This window comes from Myotis brandtii, unplaced genomic scaffold (assembly GCF_000412655.1).
Source record: "Myotis brandtii unplaced genomic scaffold, ASM41265v1 scaffold888, whole genome shotgun sequence".
Classification (NCBI taxonomy): domain Eukaryota; kingdom Metazoa; phylum Chordata; class Mammalia; order Chiroptera; family Vespertilionidae; genus Myotis; species Myotis brandtii.
This window is the reverse complement of record NW_005371636.1, coordinates 218,814-235,531: the sequence shown is the minus strand read 5'-3', so window position 1 is coordinate 235,531 and position 16,718 is coordinate 218,814. Positions and strand designations below refer to the sequence as shown.

General features: G+C 45.6%; 1 protein-coding gene across 1 annotated transcript in view; it reads left to right on the top strand.

Annotated features, from left to right (window-relative positions):
- The window catches only part of DENND1B (DENN/MADD domain containing 1B), a 97,385-nt gene that overhangs the window by 39,467 nt on the left and 41,200 nt on the right, over positions 1 to 16,718 (top strand). The window contains exons 6-10 of the mRNA XM_014532352.1: positions 1,759 to 1,828; positions 4,447 to 4,527; positions 5,510 to 5,569; positions 7,026 to 7,079; positions 9,143 to 9,253. Of these exons, the coding sequence (XP_014387838.1) occupies positions 1,759 to 1,828; positions 4,447 to 4,527; positions 5,510 to 5,569; positions 7,026 to 7,079; positions 9,143 to 9,253 (376 nt within the window). The remainder of the gene's footprint in view (positions 1 to 1,758; positions 1,829 to 4,446; positions 4,528 to 5,509; positions 5,570 to 7,025; positions 7,080 to 9,142; positions 9,254 to 16,718) is intronic.

Genomic DNA, 16,718 nt, shown 5'->3' with positions numbered 1-16,718 from the left:
AGAGAGGAAGGGAGAGGGATAGAGAGTTAGAAACATCGATGAGAGAGAAACATCGATCACCTGCCTCCTGCACATCCCCTACTGGGTATGTGTCCGCAACCAAGGTACATGCCCTTGACCGGAATCGAACCCGGGACCCTTGAGTCCGCAGGCCGACGCTCTACCCACTGAGCCAAACCGGTTTGGGCTCCCCCACTTTTTTATTGAGGTAAAATACATATGACATAAAATGCACTGTTTTAAACCATTTTTCAGGGTACAGTTCTGTGTCATGAAGTGCACTCACACTGTTCTGCAGCCACCCACACTATCATCTCTAAAACGTTTTTATCTTCCCAAACGGACGCTTGGTGCCCGTGAAGCCATCACTGCCCGTTCCCCTCCCCCACGCCCCTGGCAGCAGCCATTGCGTTTATGTCGCCCACGGCGAACACGCCACTGGGACACTCGAGGGGCCCCACTACCCAGAGGCCACCCTTCCTCCCGGCTCCACTGCCCACCCTTCACTGGGACATGACGGCTCCCATGGGCCACATGTGACTCTGTGCCTCCCATAACTAGACTCAGACAGTCTTTGTCCTTCTGTGCCTGGCTTATGTCACTACTCACGTTTTCATGGTTCATCCAATGTTTAGCCTATGTCAGAATTTCTTTCCTTTTCTAAGATCATACCACACTTGGAGCTTTCACACTCTTCCTCTGGGCAAATCCCTTGGAAGCAGAATGTTCCAATTTTACACATTTTGTGTCAATTTTCCAGATAGAAAAAAAACAGCCCCTGGACATGAGACGTTCCGCTAGGAAAGGCCGTTTCCTCGGTTTTATTTGATGCCCCCGCGTCAGGGTCCCGCTGGTCCCTACTACGCTTAGCGGTGCCCGGACCACTTGACACAAAACACTTCCTTTCCTTGATTTAACCTTTGACTTGGGAATGTAAAAGTTTTATCAGCTCGGGAGTGGAAGCACGTGTGTGTGTGTGTGTGTGTGTGTGTGTGTGTGTGTTGGGGGGGAGTCTTCCTCCGGCCGCAGAAATGGACTCGGGGTTCTCTCTATACATCTGCCTTCTGCCGAAGCCTCGACAAAAAGTGAAGGAGCTAATCTTATAACGAACTTTTGAAGCGTCTCCTGCCTTTTGTTTTAAAAGAATTGGTCCTAACGTGTTTGGTTTATGTCTATATAGACGTTACCAGGCTGTGAGCGTCACGGATATTCTGTTAAAGAAACGACACTTTTCGTTTTATAAAACCTTGAGTGAAATCCCTCGTTCAGTCCATAGTAGATATGGGATACATTTAAAAACTTTTTTTTTTTCCTAGGGTCTTTGTGGTTGGTGGCAAGAGCTAGGTTTTGATGGTGTTTGGGACTAAAATTTAGTGGGAAAGTATCTTAACTTACGGATAATCCGATTAAGAGCTTAACCATTACTTACAGATGAATTGCGTGGAACGTGTATTGTTTGGACATTTTCTAAGAGGCCACAAAAATAAAAACGCGAGAATAACATTTCTTGCCCCAGCAAGGTGAGCTGATATGAGTTACAAACAGAGCTTTGGATTCTGATCACGTTATGAAAACGAATAACAGATAATATTCCGTTTCCCTGTAACAGTCAGGAGAACACAGGTTTAGTGCGTTCCTGCCTTCCGGGATCAAACGGTTTGAAATGCTATCAATTTAATGTTCATCTGGTCATCTTGTTTCTTGATTCTAGATAATATAGACATTTTTCAGTTACTGTTATTATTACTTTTTTTGCAGCTACCTGCCATGGTTTGAAGTCTATTACAAGCTTCTGAATACGCTGGCAGATTACTTGGCTAAGGAACAGGTAAGCAATGTTTTTCCCCCACTTTTAAAAAATATATATATATTTTATTGATTTTTTACAGAGAGGAAGGGAGAGGGATAGAGAGTTAGAAACATCGATGAGAGAGAAACATCGATCAGCTGCCTCCTGCACACCCCGCACTGGGGATGTGCCCGCAACCAAGGTACATGCCCTTGACTGGAATCGAACCTGGGACCCTTGAGTCCGCAGGCTGATGCTCTATCCACTGAGCCAAACCGGTTAGGGCTCCCCCACTTTTTTATTGAGGTAAAATACATATGACATAAAATGCACTGTTTTAAACCATTTTTCAGGGTACAGTTCTGTGTCATGAAGTGCATTCACACTGCTCTGCAGCCACCCACCCTACCATCTCTAAAAAGTTTTTATCTTCCCAAACGGACGCTTGGTGCCCGTGAAGCCATCACTGCCCGTTCCCCTCCCCCACGCCCCTGGCAGCAGCCATTGCGTATATGTCGCCCACGGCGAACACTCCATTTCTGTGGAAATCAGTTGTACAGAGCCAGCCTAACATGAGAAGGCACGGTGGCTGACTTTATCGAATCGTTTTCATCATATTTGCTCAATATATATTACAATATTATATTCATTTGAGGTGTACAAGCCAGTGATGAGACATTACATAACTTAGTAAGTGATCACCCCAAAAAATCTATTACCCATCTGACACCATACATAGCTTTTAGAATATTATTGACTATATTCCCTATGTTGTACTTTAACATCCCCATGACTATTCTGTAACTACAAATTTGTACTTCTTAATCTCTCCACCTTTTTCACCCATTCACCCTCCAACCTCCCTCCCATCTGGCAGCTGTCAAAATGTTCTCTGTATCTATGAGTCTGTTTCTGTTCTGCTTGTCCATTTATTTTGCTTTTCAATCTATTTTTTTAAATATATTTTATTGATTTTTTACAGAGAGGAAGGGAGAGAGATAGAGAGTTAGAAACATCGATGAGAGAGAAACATCGATCAGCTGCCTCCTGCCCATCTCCCACTGAGGATGTGCCCGCAACCCAGGTACATGCCCTTGACCGGAATCGAACCTGGGACCTTTCAGTCCGCAGGCCGACGCTCTATCCACTGAGCCAAACCGGTTTCGGCTTCTTTCCTGTTAATACTAAATACTATCCCAGTGTATGCACAGACCAGATTTTGCTTGTTCATGCATCTTAGTTGAACACTTGGGTTTGTTCACCTGTTGGCTATGGTCAACAAGGCTGCTATGTGCATGGGTGTGCAAATATATGTTTGAGTCCCTGCATTCAGATCTTTTGAGAATATACTCAGAAGTAGAACTGCTGAGTAATACGGTAATTCATATTTAATTGTTTTGAAGAATTGTGCAATCCATATAATTTTGGTTTTCCGAGAAGAGGACATAACACTACATTTGTGTCCTTTATTAGAGGAAAAATATTATCAGTTCACGGTATGAGTAACCAGAAGGAAATCTTTAATTTTTATTATTTTTATTTTTAATCGACTCCCCCGGGTTATTTAGATGGATATTTAGATTTTATAATTCAAGTTATCCTTACGCAACCTACAGTGGGCAGGTACCAAGGATTTTTAAAAGCTGGACTTTGACAAAATTCATGTGGCCATAGGAACTTTATATAGCCAGAGCATCGATATCATCCGGAATATTCTGTGGTATATTTCATTGTTGAAATGGTAAAGGGATAAAGTCTTTGTTGTCTTCTTTTTTGGTTGTTCTAAAGAGAATTCCAGATAGGCAGCTGGGAGTGCACGCCTTTGCAGACGTTCATAGTGATCGGAATTAAATTTGATGGCCAAGTTCAAAGAAACCTTGTGAGAAGCCGTGTCCCGTGTCCACATCCCTCAAAATTAGTTGTTACCGTCCTTGAAGAATTGCCTTTCCTTTCGTTTATTCTCCCAACCTAAACATTTTAAGAGAGAATAAAAATAACTATATATTTAAAAAGCTGCCTTTCTATATCTATTACTGGATTTGCGTGAGTAAATCAGAAAGAGTAAGTGTGCACATCAAGATACATTTTAATTATAAAAATCTAGGAGGTAGATCTGTTATATAATTTATTTAATTCCATTTTTTTTTTGTGGGTCGGGTAGGGACCAGTTGCTACTTAGAAAAGAAATATTTAGGATAACCTCTGTGTTGGATCTTAGTATGATATCTTAAGTTATTCTTATTCCTTAAAAAATTAGGTTTGAGATTTTAAAATTAAAATAGGAGGTGGAAGCTTTCAGTAATCTGATAAATTGTATTGCTGTTTTTATGCCATTCCCTTGTTCTTGGATTTAATGCTTTAAATAATTTCTTTCCTTAGATAACAGTATATTTTATAAGAATTAAATGTTGCCAAATATATATTTATAATAAATATAAGGATTGCTGTTATTCTTTCTGGATAAAGCCATAGGAATGTCTTTTCTAGATTAGATTGAAATATTTGAATTTTGGGTATTTAGAGCATTTCTGTGGAAATCAGTTGTACAGAGCCAGCCTAACATGAGAAGGCACGGTGGCTGACTTTATCGAATCGTTTTCATCATATTTGCTCAATATATATTTGATTTATAAAATTTACCTCTTTGTTTACTGTAGGAAAATGATTTGAATGCAGTTCTCACAGCGCTCTATAACCACCCAGTCCCCAAGGCAAACAGCCCTGTCAATCTGAGTGTGGTAAGTACGCAGGCAGTTAATTGATTTGTGGGCGTTATAGATGCATCTCATTTAAGAACACATGCACCTTTAGGGAACTTCGTCCTACATTCACCTCTGCTCCCAGGAAAGCGTCAGTGCTAGAACGAACATCACACTGAGACTTAGGACAGTGAGGCTTTTGGACCTGCTTTAACCATCCTCACCTAATACGTTGGATGTGTATCTTGGTAGTTGTTAAATCAGTGGGGTTTTTGTTTTTTGTCTTTTTGTAATATTTTGAATCAGTAGTCTCTGATAGCTTTCAAATCTTTGCACCTATTCTCAATACAATATCTTAAGTGTTGGTACATTCAGCAGGTGAATGAAATAGTGCCTTAACTTTGTATAAAGCTTATTTTGAAATTTCATTTGATTTCAGAGCAGGTGAGGAGTCACGCGCCCAGCCCCGTGCTGTTAACGAGGGGCAAAAGTTGTGATTAAATTATTTATTTTGAACTACTGGTAGCCGTTCTAGTTTTATGAGTTAGGAATTTTGTTCCTCCTCAAATAGAAAGAAATTTTTGTTTCCAGAATTTCCGTTAGAAAAATGTGAGAACTCTTGAGGAGGCACTCTGGTCCTCTTACAGTCTCCTATTTCTTACAATCTCCATGTTCCAGCACATGGATTCTTCAAGACTTGATGTTATGGCCGCTAGAATATCGCAGCGAGGCTGTGAAAGTGGAATATCTCATGTAAATGGTTATTTTGAAACCGTCTTTCAGAATCGTTACCTACCCACAGTGTTCTCTACTCTCAGGAGAGAATGAAAATAAGTCCTTTCAGATTATCCATACAATGAGCAGAGCTGCATTTAAAATCACATTTATCATCATTGCTCTTCAAATGTTTTCAGTGGACAGTGTGGCTAACGCGGGTTTGTCTCGGCGACGCAGCCAGTGGCGGTGCAGACTTCCCCCTTGAAAGTAAAAATATTCATTTTTTTCTCTCATATATCATAAGAACCAAGAGATATTTATTGCCAGTGAGCAAGTTCTGAGAGATCAGCCCTCCCTAGCACCGGTGAGTTCCAAGGGCATCAACTTCTCAAAATCACTATCACATTGGGAAAATGATCCTTTCACTGTGTCTTTAAGATTCACTCCCGTCTGTGGGAAATGGGGAATGGGTCTCTCGGAAGGAAATTAATCACGTGGGATATATTTTCTGTTTATACTCCTTTTTAAAGCTCAGTTGTGTGAAATTCAGTTCTTTTGAAAACCCCTCCAAGTAAAAGCAGTCAGCAGAGACCAAATCCACGCATATTCTCCATTGTCAGAAGTAGTGATGTTGAAGTGCATTTTAGGAGTGAGAGTTCCGTCACTTTTTTTTTTTTTTTTTGGTCACAAGGTCCCTGGAGGCCTTGCGGTCTCTCTCATCTTGTTCTCCTGTCCTGGAAAATTATACATGGTCTGTGGGAACTAGCCTTGTCTCGCTAGTTCAACGGAGCTCAGTATTGGCTCGAATGGCTCCCCCACCCCCATCTTTAATCCTAAAACAGTATTAAACATGTCCATCTGTGATGAAGATAGTAAAGTGATTTTGGAGATTGCTATGAACAGAAAATAAAACAATTCTAGTGATTCACTGGGACTCTGATTCCGGGTGGTAGATGCGGGATGGGGAACGGGCCGGCGTACACGGTGTGCTTTTTATTCCGATCCGGCTGAGACCTGTGGTGTTGCTTCAGATATCGAAGCTAATTCGTATTCGTTGAGGGGATGTATGAAGGCCACAACATTTTGAAACGAGTCACTGTATTTTTAGGAAGTTTTAAAGGCCGAAACATCGTTTGCTTGCCGCTTTCTAAATCGTACAGCGACGGAGATGTACCAGAGAAATCTGTGGTGGCTGTCCATAGGAAATCTTAGATTTTGATATATTTTTTGGGGAAGCAAACCTTATTGTGCAGTCTGCCTAAACTAAACGTGTTTTTAAATATATAAATATATAGTATAAGTATATACAAAAATGAAGAGATATCTATCTTACAGCGATATGCTTTTTGTTCTCAACTGTATTTAGGACTTTGTAAAATTCAATATTTTCAACCACTTAATTTTTAAAAAAATTTTATTGATTTCAGAGAGAAAGGGAGAGGGAGAGAAAAACATCCATGATGAGAGAGAATCATGGATCGGCTGCCTCCTGCACGCCCCCTACTGGGGATTGAGCCCACAACCCGGGCATGTGCCCTAATGGGGAATCGAACCCAGGACCCTTCAGTCCACAGGCCGATGCTCTATCCACTGAGCCAAACCAGCCAGGGCCAACACTTAGTTCTTTATATGAGAAAGTGATTGCTGAAGCTCCTTTAAACCTCATTGACATAATCTCTCAAATTCAACAAATCCTGAGCATTGGTCCTCGGTATCTACAAACCCAGTCGCTATAGTTTTTCTTCTTTTTACCCCACGTGGTATGCGATGCTGCCCCGTTGTAACCCTCCTCCCCCCGTGTGCTTCCTCCTGTCCATTAGCACTCCTACTTCATCGCCCCCGACGTAACCGGACTCCCAACCATCCCCGAGAGTGTAAGTTTATTCTGCTTATGCTTTTTATTCTATTTCCTGTGTGGATTTCCTGTTTAAGGGTCCCTGTGTAAAGACATAGAAGATGTAGTAACTATCTGTGGTTCTGAGAAATAATGAAGAAATAAGGAGTAACGTGGTTCTCTCTCTCTCTCTCTCTCTCTTTCTCTCTCTCTCTCTCTCTCTCTCTCTCTCTCCTTTATGTTCCTGCTACTTTACCCGCTTCTGAATATCAGGGTGTGGTCAGGAGAATGGTGTGAGAACCAGTATTTCCATCATTTGAGATAGTTCAGGGGATCGTATATTTCAGTGAGGATCAGGGAGGGAGCGTTTCTCATGGGAGGACTTCTATGGGTGGGGAATGGCTACCGCAGTCGGAAATATTTCCACACAAATAGCCACCTCCGTGAACTGACCGGAGTATCTGAGATCCCTGCTTCTATCTCTGTTCAGCTCTTAGGTGTCTCGTGCCTGAGTTCTGGATTCTCACTGAAGCGATAGCATGCTTCGTAAGGCCTGAGGGGTATTAACAAGAAATTGTAAAAGTTGCTAAGTTTTGCATTTGATGTCCCAATTGGTTGTAGCCAATATTAGAAATATTCTTTTTAGAAAATATATATATTTTATTGATTTTTTACAGAGAGGAAGGGAGAGGGATAGAGAGTTAGAAACATCGATGAGAGAGAAACATCGATCAGCTGCCTCCTGCACACCCCCTACTGGGGATGTGCCCACAACCAAGGTACATACCCTTGACCGGAATCAAACCTGGGACCCTTGAGTCCGCAGGCCGATGCTCTATCCACTGAGCCAAACCGGTTAGGGCAATATTAGAAATATTCTTAGTGCTTTAATATTTATTCCCAGTTAATACTGCGTAGGAAAGTGTACATTGCTGAGTGTCAGCGGAAAGATGCTTTTGGACGCAGTGTGGAAAGGGAGTATTTTTCCTGCGTGATTTCTGGTCTGCTCCCCTTGGGAAGATAAAATGAACCGGTAGAAGCAACTCGATCGCACGTGAGGGAAACATCAACGGGAAAAGAACACTTCCCGGAATATTTATTATTTCCTCGGAACTCCACTCTTCCTCCAAACCTGTTTCCAAAGCTCCTAAGTGGTTTGTGTCCGAAAAGCACACGTGTGACACGTGAATAAGCCCAAGAAATCAGTTGTGAAATTTCTCGTGTCAAACCCAGACGGTGTGTGGATGGTGTTGCCAGTGCAGACGCGTCCAGAGAGCTCCTGGGGCAGGTCTCCGCTCGTGGCTCTGAATGTGGGCCTGAGGGGGGCCACCCAGAGGCTCAGGGCACCTCACAGGCCTCAAGTCCGCGTGCTGCTCCTGCAAGGCCGGGCCGCCCTGCTCTGTCCTCCTGGCAGCCGACCCCTCATGCCTTGACTGATATGACCCTGGACCCTTCCCTTCAGAATTTTCATTTTATTTATTTTTTGTTAATCCTCGCCAGAGGATATATTTTTTTCCCCATTGATTTTTAGAGAGCGTGGAAGAGAGGGTGGGAGGGAGGAAGGGGGGAGAGAGAAAGAAAGAGAGAGAAACATCTATGTGAGAGAGACACATTGATTGGTAGAGAGAGAGGGAGAGGGAGAGGGAGAAACATCTAGGTGAGAGAGACCCTGATTGGTTGACAGAGAGGAAGAGGGAGAGGAAGAGAGAGAAACATCTGTGCGAGAGAGACACATGGACTGGTTGCCTCCCGCACACACCTTGACTGGGGCCCTGAATTGAACCTGCAATCCAGGTACGGGCCCAGCTGGTATAGCTCAGTGGTTGAGCATCGACCCATGAAACACCCCAGTCAGGGCACATGCCTGGGTTTTGGGCTCGATCCCCAGTGGGCGGGCATGCAGGAGGCAGCCCATAGATGATGCTTCTCTCTCAAACATGTTTCTATCTCCTTCTCCCTTTCCCTCTCCCTGACCCTCTCTCTAAAAAAGTCAATGAAAATATATATATATATATTTTAAAAAGACCATTAACTGTGTAAGACGTGTTCCTCGATCATCCCCACGCACCCTAACGCGCACACTGTGGTTTTTCTCGCGAGCAGAGGAACCTCACCGAGTACTTCGTGGCCGTGGACGTGAGCAACATGCTGCAGCTGTACGCCAGCATGCTGCACGAGCGGCGTATCCTCATCACCTCCAGCAAGCTCAGCACCGTGAGTACCACCCCGTCTCCTAGGCAACCTTGTCGCGCGCATCACAAAGGCCCCCCCCCCCCTGCATCCCGCGCATCACAAAGAGGCCGCGCGCCTCTGCGGAACTCGGACAGGTTCCCCTTGTCCCGGGAGACAATATCCGCGGCCCGTGTCTGATAAGTGGTTGTCCCGCGGCTCTTGAAGGACAAAAGTCTGATTTATGGAAGGCGGCCTGCGATGCATTAAGTCGGGTTAATTATTTTTTTTCTGATCCGGGAGATGAGAGTTGTGCGTGTTTTTTTTCTTTTCCTCCCCCTCCATTTTTCTTGTTAACTCTCCCGGGTTCATTTGACTGCCTTCTGCCAGAGAAAGAATTCTGAAGAGCTATTATGAGAGGGTGATTATTCACTTGTGGCTTGTTCCCCGGGCGCTTGCCTGAAAGGGACCCGGGCCCCAGGAGAATAGCCGCTCTCCCAACCGGGCAGTAGGTGGGTGCCTCTTTGTTGCCAAGCGCGGGTTTGCTGGAAGATTCTATAGGAGCTGGGACTTGGAGGGGCTCTTCAGACAGATAATAACTTAAAAGTCAAAGCAGCATTTTTTTAATATTATTAATCACACGTTGTTCGCCGCTCCCTGAAACGGGCTATGGAAGCTCTTGAAGGCGGTGAGAATCGGAGTGTCTTTGGGCCATAGAAAAAGAGTCACAAGTCTTTTGCTACATTTCCTGGTTTTTTTCCCCCCTGCTTTCGATATTGCAATTTTTAATATTTTTGATGGACTTAAAAATTTTAAATATCCACTTAAATAGATATTTAGCCTAATACGTGAGATATTTATTAAAACCCATTATTTAAGATGGCATGAGCTTGCTGTCTTAAGCATTTGGGTAGCTGGTAAAAAGGAGGTAACATATACATGTTTTGTTCTGTCGTAGAAATAGAAATGAAGTTTGGTATTTTCGAGTAGAGAGAGTTTCAGGATCTTTCTAGGAGGTCGGTATCGTATTGAATGGCGAGAGAGGTGGTATCAGAGGGGTTACATGCCCACCCACAGGCCCCAGAGCTCACCGGAGACAGGTCATGTGGTCCAGGGTTTTCTGCTTCTAATTTTGGGTTGTTCCCGTGACTCTATAATCGAAAAACCACGGTTTTCAGATTTTTGAATTGAAATATCGATATGCTCACTTTTTCAAAAAAAATTGGAGATATATTATTTTACATCTTGAAAGACACATCACTTGCACTTAAAGGAGGAAGCGTGGAGGATGTAACAGGCAGCGACAAAGGTGATTTCTTGCATTTTCTTAAAGCGATATCGAGAAATTCAGTCTGAATCGGTATAAATTTGCTTTTCTGCCATTTTTTAAATTGACCACTGCGGTAAAACCAGTCTTCTTTCTTCTCCCTCTTCTCTTCATCCTCATCCTTTTTTGAACATGTACACACACATATACATACATACACATGTACACACATATACATATACATACATGCATACACTACATACATATGCATACATATGCATACAGGCGAAGTGCTAAGAATTCCATCTACATAAGAACCAATGATTCTTCAATGATTGTCAGCTATAATTTTCTAAGGGACTAGATAATGCAGTTTAAAGAGTAACAGACCCGCCCTTTAACTTTATCTGAATTAAAAAAATAAATTGTTTTACTAAAGGCGTGGTCTCGCTCAGGGAGTTGTTTCCCATGTTCGAGGTACTAAACCCAATGCCAATGGTTTATGGCCGTTCGAGAAAGCTGGATGGCAGTGTCATCTCTAAGTTCCCTCTCTGGGGCGTAGGGCTGATCACAGACACACAGATCAAGTTCACGGTCAGGATCTGCTACCCGTCTTAGGTGGGGGAAGCCGCTTCACCTGGGTCTCTCTCTCTTGGAAATTCGTGTCTAGATCTGCCACGAATCCTACGCACGGTAACACTTAAGGTCAGAGACCAGGACCGTATGTAAATTAGGAAGGAACTGATTTTAGAAAGAATTTAGTGAAACCTCAGAGACATCCAAGGAAAGAGTAAAGTGTCTGTGAAATGACTTGTTGTAAAGGTTTTCATAGTCTTATATTTCTTTCTATGCCATAAAGACTAGAATGCACTTCATCTTAACGCAATGAATTGTACTACCTGTTCTAAAAATCTACAGCCAAAATTTTAATTCTTGAAAGAACACATATGAGTTAAGGTGTGTTTACATTCACTATTTGATTGTCATTTGAGGAATTGTGTTTGCGTTTTTTACCCTTTGACGTTCATAATTTTATTCTAATCACGCTTGTCCGCCTTATAGCTTGCTGGGGGTTTTAGCGCTGACGCACAGTTAGAGAATTCAGTTACTCGAGGCTCTGTTTTCTTTACCTACTGTTTGTAGTTAAAATTGTACTTTTTCATCATCTTTATAGAGATGAACTTTAACATAAAAAAACTAGTTCTGAGATATGTTAGCAAAAATATTAAGAGTGTTGTTATGGCCCAGCTGGTGTGGCTCAGTGGTTGAGCATTAACCTATGAACCAGGAGGTCACGGTTCGATTCCTGGTCAGGGCACATGCCCAGTTGTGGGCTCGATCCCCAGTGTGGGGCGTGCAGGAGGCAGCCGATCCATGATTCTCTCTCATCATTGATGTTTCTATCTCTCGCTTCCTCTCCCTTCCTCTCTGAAATAAATAAAAGCATATTTAAAATAAAATAAAATAAAATGTTAATGTGTCGCCCCCACCCCCCTTATTATAAGTGTAGTGTTTTCCTGGGACCCATTATTATATTTTTATGTGTTTGAGTTTCATGCACTAGGACAGTCAGTGGTCGGCAAACTCATTAGTCAGCAGAGCCAAATATCAACAGTACAGCGATTGGAATTTCTTTTGAGAGCCAAGTTTTTTAAACTTAAACTATATCAGTAGGTACATTGTTATTAACTTAATTAGGGTCCTCCTAAGGCTTAGGAAGAGCCACACTCAAGGGGCCAAAGAGCCGAGTGTGGCTCGCGAGCCGCAGTTTGCCGACCACGGCACTAGGACATAGCACCTCCATGTTTATTCTGTCGACACTTCCATTGTCAAGTACACACGGCTGGGGGGCGGGGCGTCCTGGAAACCCTGAAGGAGAATGTGGGGTGTCATCCATGCAACAGACAGGCATGTCCCCACGGGGGGGCGGGGGTGGGTGGGTGCACCTCGGCGGGGCTTGCGGAACATCAGAGCAGAGGATCCATCATGATCGTACACGCGTAGATCCCTCGACTCCTTGCTGCTTTACGACCGGAGCCGGGAACACGGCTGTCGAAAGTCATGTCCCCGCGTCTCAAGGCGGTTGGGCGTGCAGCGCTGTCATCCGCGTCTGTCACGGTCCCTCAGACCTCCTCTGAGCAGCCGGCCGGGGCTGTGCGTCTTGTCCCATCGGCCAGCGTCTGACAGGGCCTCCCCATCACACTGTCAGTCTTCTGCTAACGAGGGTGGGCCTCCCTGGCCTGCAGCGGGGGAGCGGGGTGCCTCTCTCTGAAGCCGATCTCTAATCGGGGGCTCCTGTCCGGACCCACGTTTAGTTGGTAAACATCTCCCTCCCGAAGCCATAAGCACGTTAGTTCCAGAGATTGGAGCGAGGGCGCCCGCCCCTTCGGGAACACGCCCAGCGAGCAGTATGCCGCGCGTGCTGGAATCGTGTTAATAAACTGTAATGTCTGCCTTTGTGGGAGATGCCCCCGGGCAGCCAGGCATATGCTTTCGCTCCTCCTCTCGCTAATTCCGTCCAGGGCACCTGCCAGCAGAAAGCTCTGTGATCCCTGGAAAATCGGCCGTGAAGATGGGGATTTCACAGGCTTGGTTGGGCTAAAGGGGAGTCGGGGGGGCTTGAACCTCTCCATCTGGATCTTGAGGATCCGTGACTTGTCTCTCACTGGGGTCACCTTTGTGGGCACTGAGCCCGAACCCCAAAGCTGGGAGCATCTTGCTGGAGATCAGGAACTGAACGGTTGGCGAGGGAACAGGCGTGACCCAGGCCCACTTCTTTGCGAAGATTATCCGAGCGCACGTCCCCCCTCGTGTTTGCCGAGCTGCAGCCGAGGGGTGCCGTTGCATGTCGTCATTGAGACCCCTCAGGGAGGGAGATGCTAGGAATTTTAGATTTTTCATTCTCTCCGAAGCCCATAGCAACCAGTGATGTCAGCTGACTCGGTCCCTGCTAATTCTCCTTCCCAGGGTGTTGTGTGACGTGTATTTCCATTCAGAGCTAAGGGAGAGGGACAGGGGTGTGGAGATAGGACCGGGTGACAGAGAGCCATGGGTCGGCTGCCTCCTGCACACCCCACACTGGGGATCAAGACTGCAACCCGGGCAGGTGCCCTTGACTGGGAATTGAACCGTGACTTCCTGGTTCAAGGTCACCACTGGGGTGGTCAGGTGGCACTTTGTTGGCAGGTACGGCTGGAGGTTCATCGGAGGGAACTTCTAAGACAGGAAAATTCTCCTCCTGTCTCGTGCTTGTCCGGCTGTCCACCCCACAGACTCACTCTCCGTCATGTCGTTCGGATAAAATGTTTTCCGTCAGTAGATGTGACTCAGGGTCTCAGAAGGGTGGGCATTTCGGACCTTTGTATGTGGGAAGGCAGTCGGAAAGAAAGGTTCTCGATTGGGCCTGCCTGGGCTGGAGTCCTGGCTTGGCCGCTTGCGAGGTGTGTGATCTTGGGCAACTGGTCTACCTTTGCCATCGTGCCCTGGTCCGTCGGTGGGAATAGTGGTCACAGATGTGAGAATGTTAGGTTCTCAGAGGAGTGCGGGCACATGGTCAGCGTCCTAGAGACGTTTGCTCTTGTAGTTATCGTCAGTGACATTCGACCTGGGGGCCTGGGACCGGAAGTTCCAGGTGCCTTTGTCCCATGACCACGGTCACTGTCCCCCGCCTTCGTGGTCAGGTTTCTCCCGTGGACTTCTCGTCTCTTCCCGTGGCTTCCACCTGTGCTGACTCTACAATCGCAGTGTGTGGGGAATCGGTGTTCCCGGGGGTTTGATCTCGCATTAGTCAGCACTTTGAGGGAGCTTTGTGGGGTTACAGGTGCGGGGAGATATTCACATGCCACTGGACCCAGATGGGGAGGGTTTTTTTCTTCTCTTAAACCATTATTTGGTCAATTTGTTCCTCTTTGAACTTCACGAGAAGCAGCAGGGATGATGAAAGAAGCAGCTGGAAGATACCAGAAAAGCACTGTGGCCCGGCCGGCGTGGCTCAGTGGTTGAGCGCTGACCTATGAACCAATAGGTCACGGTTGGATTCCCGGTCAAGGGCACATGCCTAGGTGGTGGGCTTGATCCCCAGGAGGCAGCTGATCCATGATTCTCTCTCATCATGGATGTTTCTCTCTCTCTCTCTCTCCCTCTCCCTTCCTCTCTGACATCAATAAAAATATATTTTAAAAAAAGGAAAAGCAGTGTAGCTTCCTGGCCTCGTCACCAGCCAGGCGGAACCTCGGGTAATCTAGCCCCAAAATGTGATTGTCGCTGCCCTTGAAGGTTCAGGATCCAGTAGGTCATGAATAACTAAAAAGCAAGAAACTTCTCCCTCTCGCTGGCTTTTAAACTGAGCTTATTTCCTGCTAGGACTTTGTTCTTCTAACCAAACTTCTTCTAAACCGCATTGTTTATTTCCCTTCGTTGGCTCGGCTCTCAGAGGGGTGCAGGGACAGGATTGGTCGGGACAGTTAGCGCTGTCTTAGCGTCAGGGACAGAGCCTGCGTGCTGACCGTCATCAGAGGTGGTGACTGCTTAGCATTGGGAGCTCATTCTTCCGGAAGCCGGTCCAACGCTCCAGCTGCTCTTGTGCCTCATTCATAACGGCCATGAAGGATGACTCCTGGGGGCGTCGGGGACGGATCTAGGTGACGTGTACCCGCGGACTTTGGGTTCTGGGTGTGGCCCGGAAGATAAGTGACCCTGAGTACATCCCTCACCTTGAGAATGTGTTTCTTCCTCTGTTACCCTGTTCATTGTGTTTCTGCACCACACACACCCGGGCCACCGTCCTTCTCAAGGGGTGAAAGGAGGGGTTTTCAAAGCCATGTCTGGAGAAATGGAGGAAGTGAGCAAAAGAGCTGCCTTTTCCTTAACCCTTCCCGTGGGAGGAGGGTTCGCACAGTCGGGGGGATGCCTGCTTTCCACCCAGGGAGTGCCCGAAAGCTCTCGGGGAAGGCGACGCTGGCTAGATGAACCCCGTTTTTATTATCCTCTGGCTCAGATACGGGAGATAAGGGAGTCCATGGTCCGCAATCGCTAAATGGAAGCATTTGCATGCCTCCTAGTGGCCTATGGCGTGTTGGAATGAAGGAATTTGAAACGAGTGTTGATTGAAAGACGGCTGTCGATGAGCTGTGAAGGCTTGCAAGGGTGAAGCACTAAAACCCGTCAATGGTATTTATTCTAAACGGAACCAAAATCGATCGTTTTTTCACATGTCACTAATGACAAATCTAATTGGCAAAAGACAGAACACACGTGATGAAGAGGAATAGGCTTTTAATCAAAATGTGTATGTTTTTGGTTCCCGACTAGATTATCTTAATTAATTTTTTTAATTCTGTAGAGCTACTTGGCACTTGAATATAGACAGTGCTGCTATTGAGATTGAATTGAGAGGGGAAGGGGGTGGGGGAGGGAGCAGAGGGAAAAGGGGGGATCAGTGGTGATGGAAGGAGACTCGACTTGGGGCTGCTGAACACACAATACAATACACAGATGATGGTGTAGATTTGTACCCCCGAAACCTATATGATCTTATTAACCAGTGTCACCCCAGTATATTCAATAAGAAAATACTAAACTGCTTTGTATGCATTTAATTTTTAAATTAATTTGATTACTGTGTGTAAAATTTTCATTCCCTCTCTAATGAAAGAGAAATGATGCTTAATAGGAAGTCTGTGGCCCGTTTTCAGATGGTTTTATTTCTCAAATCTGATTCCCAAGCTGGGCAAAATGATTTCCTCAGTCGCCTTGAAAGGCAGACCCTAGCAACCCTTTAAAACGATGATGCATGCTGATTCATTTATTGCTGTAAACACTGGGGAAGAAAGACGACTCCCCGCTTACAGGAATGGAATTTAAAATGCACAGAAAATCACGGGAAGAATTCTGCTGCGGGTCCATAGGACGGAAGAAGGGGGGAATAGAGAGGGGAGGTATCTTTACGTGAGGCGTTGAAAAGATTTAATTAGCCACTCGCCAAATCAAAACAATTAAAATGGCAATTCCCTTTGCAATCGCAGCCACGTCCGGGCAGCTGTCTTGATCCGCAGCTGGGCCCCCAAACGGGCGTCGGGAAGGAGGAGCCGAAGGAGGGGATGATGATATTCCTGGCTTCCTGCGGCCCAGCTGCCAGGCGCGGCCCGCGCTGGTCAATAGTGACATCCCATGTGTCAGCGAGCAGCGTCTCTGGGTACCGCGCCCCGCGGTCCACACGCTGCGGAGGCCCCAGCTGGCGGGCAG